We start from the raw sequence: 22,259 nt of genomic DNA, 5'->3' as shown, positions 1-22,259 counted from the left end.
AGCTCATCCTTCTGAGGTAAATTAAGTTCATCACTCTGTAAAGGTCATTTCTAAGGAACTTCAAAAAATGGAGGCCCGCTTTGTTGCTTTCTGTAAGAGATTAAGGCTGGTTTCTCCTGCACTTCCTAGCTTATATCAGAGTTGGGATTCACGTGTGCTAAGTACCCAATAAACCATTTGGAGATGGTTCTTGCACCCTTAGCCTCTGCCTCTCCCACGCCTGGAGGCTCAGGAGCCTCATTCACTGCTGAGGAGCCAAGGTGCAGGAGATGGGGGGGGTCACCCACAGAGCCCATGACAGGACTAGGAAGGTAGTTCAGCTCCTACAAACTTGCATCTGAGCCTCTCAACTTCATTTTTTCTTGACAATCTTGCACAACGAGTGACATACTGTTTATCACAGCCCACATGGCTGCTTGTCTGTGTTGGAAGAATATAGCTTGTAAAGCATATTCAGATCATGCAGGCAAGTTTCCTCAGGAGTTCTTTTCCTTCCAATGATCTAGAAGTGCTGAGGGCTGTGGGCTGAGCAATCCCAGTTCCCCAGGGTTCACCTTCCCACCCAGCAGCATCATATGCTCCAAAGATGAGTAGTTCTCCTGAACTCATACAAGAAAGACATACATTTCCTCATCTCGATGTTAATTCTCTTTACAGAGACTATAAAACAAATCCAGTTGAGGGACAAAAGAGGGAAAATGGAATATTTTGGTTTATCTGAAGTAGTTTAACCATCCATATTGAAAAAGACTTTGGCTTTTGAGATCTCCTGAAAAATGGACAAACCGGCTGTGATGTCTCAAAGGGATGCTGAAATGTGTGAGGGCATAGAACCTCTTTTTTTTCGGTAGCCAGACATTTATCTTCCTAGAAAGCAATAATCTTGGGATAGCGTTTTTTGGTGGGGGTCTGGGGTTTGCCTAGAAGCAAAAGAAATGGGATATGAATGTAGAAAAGGGTGAAGCTTGAGGGACAAACAGTGAGGGGAAGGAATTGATGTAGGAGGTAGGAAAGTATTGCAGAGCCCAGGGCATTGCAGAATGCGTTCATTTGCACGGCTGGTGGAAGAAACCCCTCCCAAACCTTCCTGTCCTCTGCAGACAACATTCTGGAAGCTTCCTCTCATTTCCCACTTACTCTGGTCTATAAACCAGCAAATCCACGTGAAGTTCATGACTGCCACCTCCAGACCCTATACTGCTCACCAAAGTCTGTGAACAGCAATCAGGCAAATGAACTTTTATTAGAGTATTCACCTGACCAGAAAAAGGTTCATGGACAGGGAAAAGAATAGATTTGGCTTTTCTTTCTTTCTTTTTTTTTTTTTTATATTTTATTTTTTATTAATTTTTATTTTAATGTAGTTTAATTATTATGTAGTTTTATTTTTATTTTTATTGCCTCTTTGGGATTGTGCAGTAAGTTTGTCACATACAAATATGGAACATTAGATAACTAGAGTCATGTGGATGACAAAGAGAGGCTATGTTGGGCTTGGTCACAGGGAAGGGCAGAATTGTATTTCAGTGTGGTTTTCTGCATCCCTCTTATCTCCTTGGCTGGCATTATTAGATGAATGGAGTAATTAATGGCTGTTTGAGCTGAACCCAAGACAGGATTGGAAGTCTGAGTCCCTGAGCTCCCCATGACACCCATAGGGTTGGGTTCCCAGTGACCAGGATCTCCATGGATCCACCAGAGGCCAGTTTCAGCACTGGTGCAAGCCGGAATGACCTTGATGATGCATCACGAGCTACCACCCACCTGTGCACATGTGAGTCTGGTCTGTACCGGCACCGCAGTGCACCGCTTACATCTTAAGGTGCTGTGGACCACTTTCTGGGAGACAATTTGCACGTGTAGGACACAGGGAACACGTTACCGTGTCTCAGCTCTGTACGCGTTGTGCGTCTTGCGAAGCGCCAGCTGAGCGCACAGGGTTTGGCGCAGCCCTGCAGCGCTGTCTCGGCAGGAATTGCGTGCCCACACAAGCTCATGCTTTATTTGCGAGTCATGAAACACCCACCCACAGGCTCACGCTGTAAACGTATTGCTCTCGCAGGTGGTGGGACAGCCTTCCCACTGTATCAGGCACCCTGAACAGAAAAAAAAACCCCATGCACTCGTGAATAAAAATGTCGTAGGCCCACAGGGACACCACATGGGGTTGAGGACAAACTGCCGTGTAGCCCTTGCACTCGAAAATAAAACTTTTCATCTTTTGCCTTATAGAATGCCCCTGTTATGAAGTGACTTTAAATTCAAAGATGAAGCATCAACAGCAGGGCTAAATAACTCCAGGATTAAATGAAATATTGAGTTTTGTGTCAAATGAAATTTCTCAGATTGATCCAAAATGGAAAGGTCAGAAAAAAGTAATTGTCCAAAAGCACTTTTATCTTGTCTGCTGAATTCTTTCCTTCCTCCTCCCTCCCCTTTTTCCTTAGTTTTCAACTCAGCCAGTGAACCAAAACCCCCATTATTCATCCAGGTCCATGCCAGCCTTTGCAGAGGGCTTGCAACAGAAGTGTGGAGGGGGGCAGCTCACCCCATTCATCGTAGCAAGGCTTTAATGTAAATTTGGGGTGGTGCGTGTGCCAGCATAGCAAACTCTTTCTTCAGCCTCTCAAAGGCAACGTGGAGATGAGTGGGTTACGTTTTCGAGGCCTGCGCTGTGTATCTGGAGTGAAAACACTCTTTGTTTCAATAGCATGAGAGGCATTTTTGGAAACTCACCCCCACACAGAACTATGGGCAAAAGCATAGACAGCACCAAGAGCAGAACAATCGCGTTAAGTCAAAGGGAGCTGAAGGCCAGACTCAGCGGTGGCGAGGAAAGCAGTGACAACAGAGCTTAGATAAGAGCGTGTGACTGCAGAGGTAGTGCAGCTACGAGCATGAGCTGTAACATCCCGTACGAGGGGATCTGGCCAGCCAGGAGCAACCACAAGAGAGGGTTAGCGTGGTTTGAGTCAAAAGAAGTGACGGATATTGTCTGGAAAACTTGCCTATGTGGAGGAATGGCCTTACTCAAGGGAAAACGCTCGGAAAAGCTGGCTGACCTAGAATTGTTAACCCTGTGAGACCGGCTGGTTCTCACGTTTGTGTCTGCATGAGAGGAACTGGGGACAGGGTGGTCTATGCTGAGTGAAGCTGGCTTTTGTAATCACAGTGTGCCTCGAGTGCAAAAGTCAGCAACGACTGGTGTCTCCAGGACTCTCTTCTGTTCCTGATACCCTCAGTTCATCGAGGCACTAATTGTCCTGAGAGCTGAGTGCCCCCCTGAAGAAAAAATCTGTAGAAGCCTAGCAAGATCCTTCAAGGCACTTGAGCTTGCAGGAGTCAAGCCCTGGAGCAGTGACAAACCCAGGGAGGGTCCCTGAGGGACTCATTTTGGGTGGCATCTCTTTCTGATGGATAAAATCAGGGAGCTCGACTGTAAAACAGAGGTACCTTCTCTGTCCCCCCGTTTCCCCTCTAAAGCTTTTCCTAAATAATTCCTCCCCTGAGCTTGTTTTCCTCTCTTTCTGTGTCAGACTCTTCCTCTTGCATCTTCACTGTGACACAGAGGAAGGAGATGAGTACACAATAAAAATAGTCATTACGATAAGAGCATTTTAAGCACTCTATGTATGAGACCCCTTTAATCATTTAAACTGGATATTGATGCCCTGGTGCACTGAAAACCTCTTGTGTAACTTCCTCTTAACAGACAATGTCTATTCTTAACAGATCCCTGTCAAAAAAGATTGAGAAAGACTGAAAATTAAAGGGGAGCAGAAGGATGAGGTACAACCGATTTAAATTGCAAGAAATTTCTGATAAGACACCAGAAAAAACCAAAAAAATTACACTGATAGTTGTCAGAAAATGAAACAAGGGCCCAAAGTTTGTGGAATCCTCATTCCTGGAGATACTCAAAACTCAAGAGAATGTGGCCCTGAACACGCTTTGAGGTTGGATCTGACATTAAAAGTTGGACCTGCTTAGAGCAGGACCAGAAGAGCTTAGAGTTGGACCAGAAGACCTCCAGAGGTCCTTTCCAACTTATTCTACGGAAATGTAATATACCTGTAACAGGCTTCTTCCAGACTTGCCACCATGTACCCTGTTATCGTGTCCTCTTGGTTGCCTGGGCCTGGGTCTTCTTGGAGAGGACTCCTGTTTCTGGTTTGAGATGGAGTCGGGGGGACTGCTGCACACCCAGGTATGGCTGTATTGGGAAGTAATGCCAAATCCAACAATATGGACACATGAGGCATGCAGAGTCTAAGAAGATACATGGAGGGATGTGTATCCATGTTTTCCTACACATACACACACAGATGCACAAATACATTTATATATATATGTATGTAGAGAGAGGAAGATACATGGAGGGAGCATGTACAGAGTGACCCTGGTGTTCATCAGATGGCTTAGTTACTGGAGTACCCCAAAAGCCTTGGCCATGAATTTGGGCATTCTGATGTTCTTAGAAGTCCCTAGATTATACCTAGGGTCTTCTTTTTATGCCAGAATGCATTTCCAGACATTCCCAGTCCTGCTGCTCCATGCCAGTCCCATTGCAGGTCTTTTGAACATGGGATTGATCGCGACACTTTGAGGGGAGAGGAATGGGGAGACAAAAAGAAAATTCCAAGCTCAAGCCATTTTGCCTCAGCCTCACATCTCTATAAAACAACCAGTTTATTTTCCCAGTGGCTGAGACCCTGCAATTTCATTACCCATGTGTAAATCACTCTTTCCCTCATGTTGGCTGGTTATCTTTATCTGTGGCTTATGAGCCCAAGGGGACTGCCTGCTTGGCATAATAACCAGCCATTGGTGCCACACTGAAATTTCCAGAGGCACTCCTTTCTCTCTGAAGAGGTACTTCTTGTGTAAACCACCGAGGCTAAAAATAAGCATAGTGGGCATGTGATGGCCTCTGGCAGCTTGCTTAAAAGCCGCCCAGCCATCCTACTTAAAAATTTCCAATAGTGTCAAGGGGTGATTTACCCACAAATTATGGACCTCCTGAACACCTACATTGCTACCTAACCCCCCCTAACCAGGGTTTACCCCTGGCCAGCCAATGAATTTTGGGGAAGCACTCAAGATAAAGTAGACTTATCTTTAATTCTGGGGCTCAGTGGGTATTTGTCAGTGTGGGATGAATTTTGGGTCAATTTCTACTGTTAGGCTGAACGCAAGGAAGATCTCAGATGCATTTGAAGATTTATGAAATCGCCTTTACCCCAAATCCATAACAAGATCAGGGAAGATGTTGGTGGGAAGGTGAATGATCAAGGCATGACTGAGTTACATCCAAGAGAAGGCAAGACCTCTGACCATTGCTGTAATTAGCTGGGTGACTGAGGGAAAGATGTATTTTCATCATGCCTTTTGCAGAATTCCAGATATTTAACTTCTGATTTCTTTGCAGAAACTTAAGACCCCATTCCCCAAAACCCCCAGCTACTTTTCTCTAAGGAAATGTTTCAGAATGCAACAAAGACCTGTCTTCCTCACTGTACAAATTAGGACTCAGCAGCATCACATCGGCAGAAAGGAGCTGATCAGAAAAATGTGCACAATAATCAACAAGAATAATTGTGTTGGATTGGATGAATCCCTCTGGATTAGACTCATGTCTTCTTTTCCTTCAGCTTTTTCTTGCCAGACACTCCCCCAAATAACTCTCGCTCCCCTTCAAATGGCATTTGGGTTTATTGCAGGTTTCCCAAGAGCTGGCATTTTCCTCTCAGGACTCCACTGCTAAAGAAAGTCCTGTGGTTACCAGAGAAGCCAGCTTTCTTTCAAAACCAAAATTAAATTTCCAGTCCTCATGGCTGCAAAGAAAAACTAAACATTGCTCAGGTCTAACCTGAAATCAAATATAATATGATCTTTTTCTTCCCGAAAGCAAAATAGGAGATCATGTTTTATAGACTTGACTCTGGATTGTTGACCCAAAGCAGATATCAAGAGCACAGGCAAGCTGGCTAATTTTTAATCAGTGTTTGATGAGTCTGTGAGTGAATTTACACATCAGCAATCCTGAATATCCTCTATACTCTGTGGCCTGGTATCCCCTTTCCCAGATTTCCCTTCTGCACTTCCAGGGCACAATTCTTGGCAGTCACTACTGTTTCTCTGTAAGTGATCATTTGGGAAAGCAAGGTTTTACAACAGAGACACAGATCAGGGAAGTACAGATAGCATCAGTATCCGAACACGGCACTACGTAATTTTGGAAGAAGAAGGAAAATATCATTTAATAATGAAATACCAGCTGCGGTTATATTTGTACAAAAAGTAATGTGCTGCTTATTTCTCCAAACACTCCCCCATGTAGAGCAGGCAGCCGTACAACCACCTTCACCTGGTTCATTCAGGAGAGGGACGATAAGGTCTGGGATTTTGTTAGGGAAGGGAATCCAGTGGAGCATGTGGCGACGGCCACTGGCGTGGAGGGGTGCATGGGAGACCTGCACCTTCCTCTCTTAGTACTAAAGCTGCAGGGGCTCAAGCATCATGACGAAGGTGCAGTCTGAAAACAAAAAGTGGTGGAATTTCAGACCGTGCCTAGTCCAGGGGCACTTCTGGGATGTGGGTCTAGAAAAATTAGGAGGGACAAACATAAAGGAAAACCCTTCTGAGGGCTATGAAACTCACTGATACCCTTGAGCTCCAGCTACCAGGTGTACCTCCCGGGAATGCCTTTGCTTGCTTAGCCTTCAGGTATATCTGCCCCATTGCAACTTTCCTTTGTGGGTAGCAGAAGAGTTTTGGGGCAGGGAGGCACCTCTTCCACGTTGCAAAATGGGAGACAGATCCCTGGAGTGCATTCAGGACCTGGTTTTGTGCTGACCATAACAAAAGCAGAAGGCAAGTGTTTCAACAAGACTTGACTTTACCCTCTTACATTCACCAGCAAGGATCTTGCTTCATGCCACAGACCTTTTCCACTGTCAATCTTCTCCCTCTTTTCCTACTCCATATCCTGGCTTGTAGCCTAAATATCTCCCTACCAACTAAAGTTGTGATATGCCTGTGTGAATCAGCATCATCCCTTGGAGCTCAGTGACATTATGCTGATTTACTTGCACGCAGGGTCTGGCCATGCCATTTTGTGTGATTTAAACAAGATGTTCCTCAAGCTTAGACATAAGTGAATAAATGATGCTTGACATTTTGGAGAAGCTCATGTTTGCTAAAAACATTTCTTGTTCCAGCAGACTCACCCTGGTCGTTTATTCACTTAGGTCCTCTACACCCTTCCTCCTACCCCCTTCACCTCACCTCGGTATTATAATGCTTCCAGGACTCTTGTGTTCAGAGATTTTACTTCACATGTGAGATAGTAAATATTTCTTGGTCCCCTTTCATGTTCCTTCAGCACTTTCTTTGCAGATATTGTTTTCTAACTGAACTCTCAGTGTATCTGCAATTATCTACTCTTAGGTAGGAACCAAGCCATGAGGAAGAGCTGGGTTTGCGTCCGGTCAGTGATATCTCTCCCGTTCGGACATGGCTCCCTCTTTTCTATTTGGAAGTGCAGTATCTCGTGTGTTTCCAGTATCAGGGTTTCTTTCCTGTTCTGTGGCCCCAGTGCCTGGTGGAAATCGTTGATATTCACTGCTGATCACTCAGATCTAGACTACAAGGTCATGGTATGGGAAAGAGGTCAGAAGATTGGCTTGGGTTTGTCTTTTCTGGAGCTGTCATGGGCAAAAAATAATTCCTACAGTTGGGTAGGAATGATTTCCCAGCTACAGCCCGACTCCTGGGCTCTCCCACAGTGAGGGATCTCATGTGCCAGATGAGCCTTTTTTGCTCGTGACCCCAAAAAGGGGCAGTTCAGCTCATTGTAGATTTCATTGCTTAAGAGACTGGCTTTGTATCCAGAATGAAGCTATGGTTCCTCCAAAAACGTTAATGAGGGCTGGTCAGAGGGTTCAAGTTCTGGCAAGCTAAGATGACCCTAGGATTGCTTATTCCTTCAGGAGAGAGGAAGGACTGCAGCAATATTGGGGGTGACCTGGATGGAAACCTTGCAAATTCAAGCTTTAAATTTAAGGCTCGAAGAGACCATCCATTTAATTCCTTCTCAAACCCGTAGGAGCTGTGCACCAAGTAGGAATGAGCAGCCTTTAAAAATCAGTTACAAGTTCCTGCTTTATAACGCTGATTTTGTTACTTTGCTATCTCCCAAGCAGGCCATAAAGGACATTCAACAAGTATTACATGAGCTATTTTGATGCTGGAACTGGTAGATATGCTCCAGATAGACTCACGGAGTTGCCTAGTTGGCTCACATTCTACTGCATAGGTGGCCGCAATTTACCACTCGGTGAAGCCCTCCTCCCTCACCACACACATGTACAAACCAGCTTGAAACGTGTTTTGCAATACACCTGCTGCTTCAGATAAATCATTCACCATTGTTACATCCAGTGTTCCTCCTACAGAAAATTTATACAGTACTGCATATAAAAACCAGCTGTTAGCACTCTGGCAGGTATCAATCATTCTCTTCTCCAAAGGGGTATTTCTTCCAAACAGACATAGTTTGGATTTAATTTCTTTTTCTTGCTCAGAGTTTGGCTGCTTAGATGTCCTCTGTTTTCCATGGGCAGATGAAGGTACTTCAGCAGAGCTAATATTACTTGTTAATCTTTGTGGCATTCAGTGGAGCACCAAGAAATGGAAAATTCTTTGCAAAGTTTTTATTCTTCGAGAGAGAACTGAAGAGATTTGGAACTGCCAATTGCTCAGCCAGCAGCAAACTGAGACTTCTGTTTCTCATGGGGGAAAAATATGCATGTTTTTATGTCAGTCTACATCTGGCTTGTTTATCTGTCTTTGATTCAGTATCACTACCTCCTTCTCCACGTTCAACTAGGCTGCTTCTAAAGGCGTTCAGCTCTCATCTGCCCCTGGTTGTGTTGAACTGTTGGCTCAAAGTGCAGAAAAGAGTTGGAGAGAAATCATCTTAACAGTGAGACTTCTGGCAGCATGGGTAGGAGTAGAATGGCTGAGTATCTAGAGAGTGTCCCGAGGAGGCCGCGGGGCTGGGGAAGGGTTTAGAGGGGAAACCGTACGAGGAGCAGCTGGAGTCCCTGGGTTTGTTCAGCTGGAGCAGAGGGGGCCGAGGGCAGCCTCATGGCGCTCTGCAGCCCCCTCCCGAGGGCAGGAGGAGGGGCAGGGCTGGTCTCTGCTCTCTGGTGCCCAACGCCAGGCCCCGAGGGAACGGCAGGGAGATGTGCCAGGGGAGGGTGAGGCTGGGCATTAGGGAAAGGTCCTTCCCCCAGAGGGTGGTGGGGCCCTGGCACAGGCTCCCCAGGGAGGCATCACGGCAGCAGCCTGGCGATGTTCCAGAAGCACTTGGACAAGGCCCTCAGAGACACGGTGTGAATTTGGGGTGTCCTGTGCAGGGACAGGAGCTGGGCTCGATGGTCCTTGTGGGTCCCTTCCAGCTCAGGGGATTCTGTGATTCTATGTTATGCTTAGGTGCTCACTGAGGGAGGGTTACATTTGTGTTCAGCCCAACTCCAGGCAGAACGCACCCAGCCCATCTTTGTCCTGCCAGCTCTTGCACCACAAGTCTACTGCAGGAAAAAACCATACTGTGATGGTCATAGAATCATAGAATCATAGAATGTCATCTTCCTTCCTGCTTCACAGGTAAAATGGTGCTGCCCAATTAGACATCCTGCACATTATCAACATCGGAGCTGCTCTTGCTTCACTTGTGGCCATAAACAGCCCAGAAGAGTGAATCTGCTACCAAAGCTACCCCAGCGTGGGGTGGTGCATAGTGTCACGTTTTCCCTGGTTGGTGATGCCTGGGAAGAAAGCAGCTGGGTTCTGTGGAGCCAGCAATGCAGCGTGTGCGCGGTTGGCATCAGCTGGCTTAATCCACCATTTGTTTGTGGAGCGTAGAAGGGATCCAGTCTCATGTAGGAGTGTGTGAAGCAAGAGTCGCCACTAATTTGGGCCTTGTGCATAACAAAAATCAAATGCTTAGTTGTGGACTCTGAAACCATTTAGGTCTGGAATAGCTAAATGAGAGGGGAAAGGTTACAAGAGGAATGAGTTCCAAAGAGTGCCTGAAAGTACTGAGCAGTCTAGGCAGCGGGGATGCCATTCCTGAAGTTCTCCACCACTTAGGTTTTACTGTGATTATATTTCATACTCACAAGGAGCAACATTTGCTCGTGCCCAGTTACAACCTTCTCTCTCTGCGACAGCAGTGCTCCAGGGAACCAGCCTGCATTGCTTGTGCCGTGCTGGATGAGGGCATCACATAGCTGTGAGCGGAACGAGGCGCCCCTCATCACACTGATGCCGTGAGCGTATCAGGTGGCATGAGAGCATCCTCCAAAATAGCCACTGCAACCACACTAGAACAATAGAGCTAGAAAGCACCATGCTTTGGGACTAGGGAGAGAGGAAAGGGTGATTTGTCTGGTTTGGCTTTTGCCACTGCTTTATTTTTGTTCTGCAATTTTCTACTGCATTCTCCAGCTGATGTTTAGGGCCACAGCCAGTGAGATGCCATGCACCCTTTTACTCCAGTGATAGCGCAAATGATGAGGGAAACACTCAGTTTTAATGTGAGATGAGGGGAAGGCTACGACTTACTGAACTGCATCACCCAAGCAACTGTTAGCCACATGGAGGTATTTAAAAGACGTGCAGACGTGGCACTTCAGGGCATGGTTTAGGAGGCATGGTAGTGTTGGGTTGGGGGTTGGACTTGATGATCCTAGAGGTCTTTTCCAACCTTAATGGTTCTATGATTCTATGATTTACCAGCTTCTATTGGGTCTGAAGTCATCCATGCTGTGCTTGGGAAAAACTGAGACCAGGGGACCTGGAGGTGGATGGGCTGCAGTGTGCTCTGTCTTGTTCCTCTCCATTCAGGTGAAAGAAATCCTGGCAGAAAGCAAAGATTTGGACTATACCTGGCCTATCTCTAGCAAGATTCAGAGTTCAGACTAGAAACTGTGAGTGAAGCTTTCTTGTGTGTAAGCAATGGGAATGGGATGGGAGTCAGACCTACTCCTGCCTCACACCGAAGTGGCATTGTCGACACCCCCCTGGGGTAAGTGTGAGGAGTTCTGTAAGGGCGAATGCCTTCTGCAATGTGGTTGTTCTCTCTGCTGGATGTTATCTGATGTTGATATTGAAGTCAGTGAATGGGGTCAAGACACTCAACCTATACAGTAGCCTGTCTCATTCTCAGCCAAAGCCTGCAGAGCTCTGTCTGGACCAAGCACTTGTGCAACTGCCTTTCAACAGCAGGTCCCCTACTGCTGGGACCTGATCGTTGTTTGAAATCAGGCCAATCATTCAAAGTTTATCCATTTAAAAGAGCAGAAAATTTTACTCCCTGTTTCCGCCTGCAGTCAATGGCTGTCTTTTCCTGCAAATACTGCTGAAATGTGACTGCTGCTGGAGTGGTGGTACAGAGCCCACAGAGTGTGTGCAATGTGCTACATGGTGGGGCAAGGAGTGCTTTTGCCCGATTCTTCCTGCTGTGCAAAGCACACTCTTGCATCAAAAGAAATGCCATGACTAAACTCTGGGAGGAAGAGCCTTTCATTTCAGCTTCAGTACATGAACTTTCTTATTCAGAAGCTGTTAGAGCTAAACCATGCGTAAGGAGGTCGTTAGCAGTTGAATTTGCATGTCTCCAGAAGCTGCTGCCCAGCAGGAAGCATGGATGGGAGCTGACCACAGCTGTTCCTAGTGCTCCTGAAAACCACAAGCTTCAGTGGGTATTTAAGCCACCCAGCATGAGGTCTACCCAAAGGGTTTCCAGAAACGTAGCTCGCTCCCATCTTTCTGTATCCTTAATGGACTGGAGGAGGTTATGGATCTCCTTCCTCATGAACCCAGAGGAATACCTAACCCATGTCCATCTAAGGGTTCTCCTCAAGGATCTTCAAGGCTCTGAGTCCTACAGGCAGGAAAAGACACAGGAGAAATATTTCATGAGAATCAATAAAGGTTTCTTTTTATTTTAATTCCCTTTTACATATACCTGTGGTTTGTCATTTTCCGCTTGTTACTTTGGTCCATACAGAAAGCAGAAGTGGAGGAATGTAAACCAAATGCCTGCCTGACGACACACACAAGGCAATGTCCTTGTAACACACAGAAAGAAATCACAGTTTTGTCCTTCAGTTTTTCAGTTTTGTCCCTCTTCTGAAGCAAAACGCGGTCTTAAAAACCACTTCAGTGGAAGCGCTCATGTTGGAGGGGGAAGAACTCACCTCAGCTATTTTCCCTCCTGCTCAGACTAGAAAAAAGGAGCCAATATATTGAAAACAGACTCCGCAGGCAGAGCCTGGAAGACCGCTGGGAATGGCTGAGTTCTTTTCCTAATGCCCAGACCCCATCAATTCTGGTGACCGCCATGGCTGGTTGCTGAGACGAAGCAATGAGTTTTAGCAGCAGGTCTGTCTATTCGTGCATGCCCCAGCTCACGCAGATGGCAGGAGATTGACATAGTGTCTCTGAACACGGGGATAGACCAAGGGGATGGGTTTGGGTGACGGCGCTTGGCTATGCCTGTCCTTCCTCTTCTGCCACCAACTGACTTTTCCCTCCCACCAGCTCTACCTCATACAAGCTTTTCTTTAAAACATTTCACCTCTAACAACAAATGGATGTTCATCCTTCCCTGCAGCAACCAAGGAAGAATGATTCATTTAGAGAAGAATAAAAAGGTGAAAGCTTGGCCTGGCAAGAAGTACCCAGCTCTATATTTAGAAGGGCTCGTGCCCGTTGAAATGCTCTGGTTTAAATAGATGCTTCTTCTCTGGTGAAGTAATTGTTTTGTCTTCTGTTTTAGGTACCTGAGGTCTGCCTGTTTGGAGAACACCCCTCATTCAAGCTTGTTTTAAGCAGCCTTTCAAGTGGATATTGTATCTCTATTTCAGAGGATGTAGGCCCAGGCATTTTGGAAACCCAGTGCACACTACTCCCATCTATCTCAAACATTTTAATCCCATGCCTTTTTGCAGCCAAATATCTACCACATTCTAAATCCCCACATGGAGAAGCTGATACCAAGACAAAAGCCTAACGTTGTCACTCGTGAAGCATTTCAGGAGACAAGACTGCCACACAAACCATCTTCTACCTCCTGATGACGGCTTTCTGGTCTTGTAGTGCTATTGATCTAAAGCAAAAAGACACCCCAAAATACGGGTGGCAAGTAAGGCTTTGGGAAAAAGGGAGGTGATTTATTTCAATCATTACCCTTTTCTTCTTCAGAATTTATGGGTGAAACCCATGGAAACTCCATGGAAACCAACAGTTTGGTGTCAATTTTTATGGGGTCACAATTTGACCCCAAATTGATGCCAGCACATCTGTGTCATTCATTACACACCACATCGCTAGCCCAGAATCATTAACCCTCAGTCTGAGGAAGATAATCAAATTCCTTAGTTAATGTGCCAGGAAAACATTTGCTATGCTCACAGGGAGAAGTCGCTCAGGACCCAGGAGAACTAGGTCTGAATTCCAGGTTCTCATGATGAGGTTGTTCTAATGTACCCCTTTTTTTCAGGTGAAGAAAGAAGGGAAAAATGCCAGTAAGGATGAGGAAGAAGAGAAGGTTGCAATGACTTTGTTACATGTACCCTTTTGCTCTTTCAAGACAGCCCCTCTTTAGGAGAGAGCATAATTGTGCAATAGCCTACCTCTGTCGGATCTGTGCGGGATAGGGAGGTCTGCCTGAGAAGAAGCCAGCTTTATAAGACTTCCTAATTACTTATGATCATCTGCGTCAGCTCTTCCATAACTTTTTCTTCTGTTCCTGGCCCCTGCCAGACTCTGAGCTGATTTCCAGCCCTTCCTTGCCTCGCTGGAGTCTCGCAAATCCATTCTGAATTAGGACAAACCTCGTTGCGCTCTGTTCCTGCAAACGCTGCCTTTGGCTTCCTTACAAAGCACCGCTGCTGCCCAGCAGCACTGAATGCCATCAAGAAACACGGTCAGAGAGGAGACGGCCCCAGATGGGTGTAGGATTTACTACATGCCATAGATGCAAAGGCAGTTCAAGCGACAGCTCTGCAGGTGTGCCCCGAAGCAGCACAGATGTACCATCCCAGAGAAGGACGCAAAAACCACACGAGCAGATCAGAATATTAGGCTTAAATTAAACAAGCATATTTAATAGCAGTGTGCTGACTCTAACTCCAAGCCCTCTGAAGACAGTGGAAAGACACTGTGTGAGCTTTGCAGGTCATACTGAATGGCCTGAGATCTTTTATGAGCAAAACATGAGCGAGTTCAGTTGGAGGATGAAACGCTGTGCCAAGGTTTGCAAACCTTTCCCTGGTTCGTGGGAAAGGTTTCAGAGGAACCTCATTTAATATTTCTTTTAATGCTCCCCTGTGACATTCTTTTCCTCACTTGACTCCCAAGCCCTGGCAAAATGTTGATATTGTCTTGAAATTTGTGTACTGCGGGGCTAGCGTGGAAACTTGTATGATCTGAGTTCACATGCAAGTAGGATAGAAAAGAAAAGAAAGAAGGGGCTAAGCAAAATCCCTACCAATTGAAACAACTGAGCATGGCTGAGTGACCACAGCGCATGGCAGTGGGCAGAACAGGCTAATGTGGACAGGAACAGATGAAACAAGGTTGTTTTATGTGACAGCTGATGCATTGGATGTCTTTTTATTTAATCCCAAACAGCAAGCACGGCCTTTAATTCTCAGCAGAGTGTTTCTGCAGCTAGAGTTGGAAGCTTTATTTTAATTCTATTATGCAAATTGTACATGAGTCTTGAACTGTGGTCTAGATTCAGATCTGTTTTGCCTTGGCATTAGACTGAGTTAACTCGATTAACTTCAGTGGAGTAGCTCCTGCCTTCTGCCAACAAATATAAAATCAACATCAGGTCTAACTGTCCTGCCCTAGAGACCGGCTTTGGATGACTCTGTCTGCTCATTATAGCTATTCTGTCCACCACAGGGAAAATCTGTCTGCTTGGGAGAGGCCAGAAACCCAGACACTGCACAGACCCCATCAGAGCGCTCAACAGAACCTGATAAAATAAACAAAGGATAACTTATAATTACTATTTTATTGTTTAAAATCCTTCTTAACTGTGGCGTAAAGACAGTGAGTCTTTTTCCCATTCTCTGTGCCCTTTTCTTATAAATTTACCAAAACCAAAAGACTATTTTGACAGAGCAACCATCCACCTCTGCCAGGGTACCTGTGCTCTGAACCCGGTGTGATGGGTATGGTGAAACTAGGGCACTGTGCAGCTAATCTGAGCAAACCATGTTCCCATCCCGATGCTCTGGACTGGTTTTGAAGCTGACAGCTGAGATTGGCTTCTGGCCATAGAAGACCCCCTGATTTTGTATCCAGTTGAGGCGGAAAATGAAATGCTTAACCACATTCTTTAAAAGAATTTTTTGGGGTTGTTTGGTAGGGCCCATTTGGAAAAAAGACAGTAAGTGTAGAAAAGGACTCCAACCAATCTGAATTTGGGATGATAAGGAGGGTAGAGGTGGCCACCCTGCTTGTGGCCTTTTTGTGGGCTTCTCTATCCACTAGGGACAAGCACCCTCAAAGATCTAAAACGGTTGATGGTTCACCATCAGCCTAATGCTACAGGTGAAGTAGGTACATGGGAGTCTGCCAGAACTGCCGAAAAATCATGTCTCAGTCCCAGCTTCAGCTGCCGGACTCAGTAGAAGACACCTGCTCTAAAATCTCCAAAACCTCCTGCAGACCAAAGAGCAGCAAGTGAAGATGTCTGTTAGCACTGAGTGAAGACCCTTTGCCTATTACAAGGCTTGATATAGAGAGAGCAAATTAATTTGGTGTTAACCACTAAATGAAGCACATAACAATATTTCTGTTTCAGCACAAGATTGCTTGAGGTCTCTGAAGTGCATGTCCATGCATCTGTCTCCAACCCAACTCACTCACAATGGCTGGTGGAAGATTTCCTACAGAGAGGTCAAGGAGGACACGGAAACACCAAGGAGACCAGACTTCTGGCTCAAACTTTCTGGCCAACTGGGAAAAACAGAAAAGAAAATCTAACCTGCATTTTTTTTTTTTTCTTATCCCTTTTGTCTTTTTCCTGAATTAAAGCAAATTCAATCTGCATTTCCTGAGTTTTGGGGTTTTTTTGTAATCAAAGTGGTGGAGTTATGTTTTAATATTGTTCAGTTAATTATGTGTCTTTACAACAACTCAACTCTTCTTTCTTTTGCTCTCCCATCTTTAGCTAAAAGATAAGCTTGAGTTTTGGTTTCTTGAGGGTCCACAAATACAGTTTGGGTGGAACAGGATAAGTCCAATAATTTTTATACAGAAAGCAGGATTTTCTGCCTCAACCCAAAACATTCCTTTAGGCCAACAGTATTTGCTGTCTGGCAGGTTCAACCTTTCACTTCCATGGACAAAAACAGGGGAACTGCCTTCTAATGAATGTCCGCAGAGATGGACATGCTCTTTGTTTTACTTATACAATTTATTAACTATTATGTTTTCCAGGCAAATCCAGACAGCCATGGCCAATCGTGACGGATATTTATTTATAGGGTCTTTCACAAACTCATTTCCTTTACAGTTTAATATTTTTCTCATTTCAAGACACCCTAAAGGAATGGGTTTAAAATCTACTCTGTCTAGAGAATCACACTGAATGCTTGAAATGCTCTGTAGCTGGCCAGGGATATCATATATGTCCTCTATTTGCTTTGCAGAACGTGGCAGACCATCAGCAATAGCTGTAAAAATAATAACTAAAATATCAAACAGCAAACCTGTCCCAGCAAGAAGCTTGTTGAAAAAAGCCAATTTTCCTAGACCTGCCTGAGGGTACAACATGCTCTCTTCCCTAGCAGGTGCTGTCAGAAGGGAGGTGGCATGGTGGAGACCTATGTTAACCAGCCCATGGCCTTATAACAAAGCTTCCTCACCTGCTGAGGCCAGATAAGGCCAGAAAGAGAGGATGCGAATCACATTATCGCTGCATAACTTTCCATGACAAGACTCAGACTGGTTTTCAGCAAACTCATTGGCACCGACAGGTGGGAAAAAGCACATACACCAGTAAGACGCTATGTTGCACATTAAAAGACTTCACAGGTTCATACAACCTCTCCCTTAAAGGTCAACTCTTAAAGTGCTTTCTCTCATTTCATGCAGTCCTATCTCAGGTTGAAAGAGTCATTGACCCCAGTGAGAGATTCAGGTGAGTTAAGGGATACGCTGATCACTCTCCTCATTGTCAGTAATTCTGCTCAAAGCTTTCCAGGTGGAAGGTGTGCAGAAAAATCAGCCAGTGAAAAAGCAAGAGAGCACAACCTATAGACGCGTTTCCTTAACTTTTTGAAAAGTCAGGACCTGAAATTTAAAAACTTTCAAGCCAGGCGTTGAGTTTGTTAAAATGATAAACAGGAATAAAAATTTGAGATCTTCCCTCTCAGTATATTTTCACAGCTTAAAGAAAGGGAAAATTCTTACTAGCACTGTGGATGTTCTGCGATTTTCAGCCAATTGACCATAAACAGGTAAATGAAGCCAATCCCTGGCTAAAAAGTTCAATTTTGGGACATCTTTGTGAACTGATTTGGCTCTAACATGTATCAGACAAGAAGAAGCAGAGTTGAGGAATGGTGAGGAATAGGATAAGGCATGACCTCATCTGAACCAAGACCAAGCAGTATAGAGAAGGTGTAAAAACACCCGTCTGCACGTATCCAAGCGAAGCAGAAACGACACGGCTGCTGCCCAAAGAAACACAAGGCTGAGGAACGCTTAACAGCTCTGTGTCCATCTAGAAAAGAGTTAGATCAAGTAGGAAGGACTCAGGAGGAAAAGTAGACTGTGGTGCTGTGGATGGGAATAGAAGAGGTACTGGGTTGGTACCGTGAGAAGAACCTGCCATGGGGGTGAGAATCCCTGCCCAAGCCCAGCATCTCTGTGGCACTGGAGAAAAGGACACCCATCCAAAAGCTGGGCGAGGAGATTCCTCCCCACGTGAGCCGGTCAGCTGGGATATTGCGGCGCACGGCTTGGAGAAGCGAGGGGGTCAAGAGGACTCCTGAGTGTAGCCAGCTGCGTTACAAGGTGGGAAGAAAAGAGGCACAAAGCTGACGCCATGGAGGAGGGAGAACTAGAAAAATAGAGTCAACATCTCTGCTCCACCAGCCCATGTTGGACCTGAAGCAGGATTGGCACAAACCCTGTCCTGCCTGCAGGGTTTGCAGTGGTCACTGGGTGAATCACAGACAGATGCATCCTCGCCTCAACGCTTTTGTGTGGCCTTTGGTGCTACGTTGGCACTAGTAAATCAGACAGGAGAGGAACCGTCACCCCAGGTGGACTCACACTTTTCGATGGGGGTAAGCTGTCCTTGAGAAGTGCCCGCATCTCTTGGCGATTGAGAAAGCAAAGGTGACCCCACCCTGAAGCTAGAGGCTTTGGCTAAGTGCCAGCAGGACCCTTGTGTGGTGCTTGCCCTTCCAGGGCAAATCGCAGCCACAAACCCTGGTTCCTTCTCTGTTTCTAGATATCGCAGGTCTGATCCCTTCCTTACTAAATCAATGGAGGATACTTCTGGATCTCTAGCTAATAGTCTGTGGCCTATACGCTTAATTAAGAGTTTGTGATCAGCTCAGGAAAGACAGAAACAAGCTTTGACAAACATGCAGGTTGCTGTGCCTTAATGGCAGTTATTCCCCTGGTTTGGTACCAGCATTTTCCCAATTTTTGCGTGAATATTGTTCATGCACATGAACACCCAGAAAAAAAAAATCTATTATGTATGATTTGTAATTGAAAGGATGAAGAAAATATTTCTTTCCCTGTACATGCCTTGTGCATGTAATTTTATCGATGTTTAACAACAGGTTTTAGACACTTATTCTAAATAATCCAGTGATGACTGCATTTCAGTGAGGACTGAATTTTATGAACGGTGTTGTATTTATTTATAAATAATTTTATAGCTTTTGCTAATATCTTGAATTTTGCTGAGTGATTGTCAAACGTTATTAATCTTGAGTTCTCAGTAACAAACACAAGCAAATAGTGAGTCACTGGTGATGTCTTTTTTTGGTCTTTTTCTTTTTTTCCTTTGTTCCAGCAGTGAAACGATACACTAAGAAATTTCTTGAGTGAGAAAATCAGAAGGATCATCGCATCTACTTGGCAGGATTTAAGGACAACGCGCTTCTGGAAGGGTGGAAAGCCAGAGCCAGCATACTCAGTGTTCTTCCCTCTCATTGGTGCTTCAGGCAGATGGGATGCTAAATAATGCAGCTGTACACACTCTGATAGCCAGCTGCCCCCTTTGATTGCCTCCAGAAGCCATACCAGCATCTCCGAGGAGAAGGAGAGCAGTGAGTGTATCTGGGCTGACCGGGGTTTCTGCAGAGCTGGTTAGCTCTCCATGGCAAACTTTCACTAGAGTTGACTTCTCTTGCAAGATTACCTAACTTCTCTGTAATATTGCTGTTAGTGTTGTTATATGAACAACAACAACAACAACAAGAGAGCATGAAAAAATATTTCTTTGAAAACCTGACTTTTCAATAGCTGCCATTTGGTGGTAAATGGTTATGATGACTTTTGACTTGTTCTAATGACACAAAACAAAACAAAGAACAACAGAAATAAATACTGACTTTTAAAGACCTCCTCATGTGTGTCTACAGCTGGTGGAGAGGTGCTTCAGTGCCTGACAGAGGACTGCCTCTCGGCCACCACATCCCCTACCAGGTCTGAATCCAAAACTCAGAGATGTCAAGGGGAGGAGGTTTTTCCCTTGATATCACTGGGCTTTGGTTCAGGCCCAAACCTGGGAGGTTGTTTTAAGAAGATGTGGGACACAGAGTCAAGATCCCAACTGCTCTTCCTGACCTTCTTCAGAGTTTTGGGGAGTTAGTCCTTAGTTTGCGTCCTGGTGCTGGTTGATGTTACCCAGCAGCTGTATCTAAGGGATCAAGATAGAGAGTGGATTATCCCATGGGCCCCACCTGCATCCTAAAGGACTTCTGCAGACTTGCCCAATACCTCTTTCCTATTTCATTTCAGTAACAGCTAGGTGAGGTCAAAATACTTCAGGTACTAGAAACTTGCCAAGAAGGAAAAAAAGAAATAAGGAAAAAAAGCACCATGAGGAGCTGACTCCTAGACTGCAGCAAGGGAACAGTGATGTTATGACAGGGGCTGAAGAGAGAGGCCAGGCTGGCTCAGCCAGAGCCCTTCCTCTGGGGAAGCACGTGCTGCAATAGGATGTTTGGTCACTGTTTCTGATTTCCCACTTCTGGGCAATTCTGAATCATGCTTGGGAACTGTCAGAGACCCTTCCCTGGATGCTCAGCTGGTGTGAAAAGACCCCAGCACAGCGCGCTGTTGGCCAACAAGGATGGTACCTCTTCATCGCTGCTGAAGGTGTGTCAGAAAATGACCTTTTGGCACACCTTGCAAAAAAATACCAGCAAGGAAAACTGCACAGTGACAAAACCTCCCTGGTCTCCCTCTCCTGTAAGAAGGAGGCATTTGTTTACGCTCTTCCCATCGGAGGCAACGCAAAATATTTCCTCATCTGAGCATCTCTAGGCAAACTCAATGACTCTGGTTGAAGTTATACTTCTTTACACCAGCTAAGAGTCTGACCCCATGTGCATATGTGTGTGTGTGACCAAACCACAAAAATAGGAAAGTTCAGAAGATATTCAGAGGGAGACCATCCCACGAGCAATCTCTGTGCCTTTATCCAGCAAATTTTGCCTTCGGATCTCATGAGGTGGGTTTTTCTGGCTGATTCCAGCAGCTTGTGCTTCTGGGTGATACAGGCAGACTGTTGATGGAGTCTTTCTCCTCATGAAGGTTCGATGAGTGAAAAGCAGGAAATTCAGAGAAGCATTTAAAAAAATGTCTGAAGCCTGTTGCCATAAGCATCCACAAAAAGGGAGGGCTGAGTTAGCTACCCTCTGAACTGGTTTTAGCCACGCACACACACAGGCACACCTACCCAGGATCTGTAAATTCCCCGCCCTCCCTCAACCCACTTGGTGGGCCCCTCTCTACTGCTGCATCTGGAAGAACAAAAATATCGCACATTCTGATAACCACATTTTCCATCCTAAAATTGCACTGGTTTCTGGCTTGCTACTGGGACTCAGGTCAGGGAAAGGAGAATAGAGTTTTCTGCCTGCATCCAGCGACCTTGAGCCGTTAACCCTGCCCACCCCAGCGGAGCATTTTGCCAAGGAGTGAGATTGCCCAAGGGAAGAACATGCGACGGGTTGTACCGCGCTGTCCATGTTGAGTGCTTGTCTGCAAGATCAGGCAGCTGTGACCCCCAAGGGGTCTTGAGCGGTGTTGTGTGTGTTACCAGGCAGACTTTACAGGCAAAGAGCAAACCAAACTGAAGATGCTGATGCCCAGGGTGGCTTGTACCCTCACAAGAAGATGGCACTGTACACTCCCCGCAAGACTCTTGCTTTACTGGGTGAGACTCCTGTCCTCCTTGGCTGCCCACACTCTCCAAGAGGTCCAAGGACCACGTGTTGCTTTGCAACCTTCCCTTGCGAACTCTCAGCATCTCTGTTGTTCAGCAGGTAGCAAGGCCCACAGGTCTGGGTAGCCCTGCCTCCGTTAACACCAGGGAGACTTAGATCACCGAGTATATGTATGTGATCGACAGCTGGCCACATTGGTGGCTCACTTTTCCTTCCCATATAACTTAACCTCTCGTTCCACAGAAGAGAGAAACTGTATGGAAACCCTTGGCATCCGATGTGTGGCCTGATGTTCTTTTGCCCACTAAATGCTCTCCAGGAACCTTTTTCATCCTTTTGCTTCTTTTTTCTCCTCCTCTCTTTACATGACTGTCTCTCTTTCTTCTTCAATGAGTACTGTGGGCCTGTCTCCATCGTAAAGCCCAGAGCCATTCAGGTACTCCTCATCTTTGTTGTACTGCTCTGGTCCAGAAGAAGGCATGGAGTTTTCAGAAATTGAGCCATTTTTTACATAACCTGGCAAATTCCGGTGTCCGTTGAGGGTCCCTGGTATAAGTCTTGTATTGAGATGGAGGGCAAGTGCCCCTCTTGTGGCTACATTTGTGATGCTGGTGTGGGAAACCATTGGTCCATAACTGTAGGTTGTGCTCCCACTTCGTGCTTTCCTTTTAAAGTCAAGTGCTAATGTCCACCTGCTCCATGACTTCTTTATTTCTGCTTGGACCTGAGAGACAAGGGGAGAAAAAA

General features: G+C 45.6%; 1 protein-coding gene across 3 annotated transcripts in view; it reads right to left on the bottom strand.

Moving 5' to 3' along the window:
- Positions 1-11,983: 11,983 nt before the first annotated feature.
- PTH1R (parathyroid hormone 1 receptor) overlaps positions 11,984-22,259 on the bottom strand; it is a 134,801-nt gene continuing 124,525 nt past the window's right edge. For all 3 annotated transcript variants that reach the window (XM_064445203.1, XM_064445205.1, XM_064445202.1), the window contains one exon: positions 11,984-22,236. In XM_064445203.1, coding sequence (XP_064301273.1) covers positions 21,874-22,236 — 363 coding nt within the window. In that variant the 3' untranslated portion in view covers positions 11,984-21,873. The remainder of the gene's footprint in view (positions 22,237-22,259) is intronic.

Source organism: Phalacrocorax carbo, chromosome 2, assembly GCF_963921805.1.
Source record: "Phalacrocorax carbo chromosome 2, bPhaCar2.1, whole genome shotgun sequence".
NCBI lineage: Eukaryota > Metazoa > Chordata > Aves > Suliformes > Phalacrocoracidae > Phalacrocorax > Phalacrocorax carbo.
The sequence above is the reverse complement of the archived record's forward strand: the minus strand, read 5'-3'. Positions and strand labels throughout refer to the sequence as shown.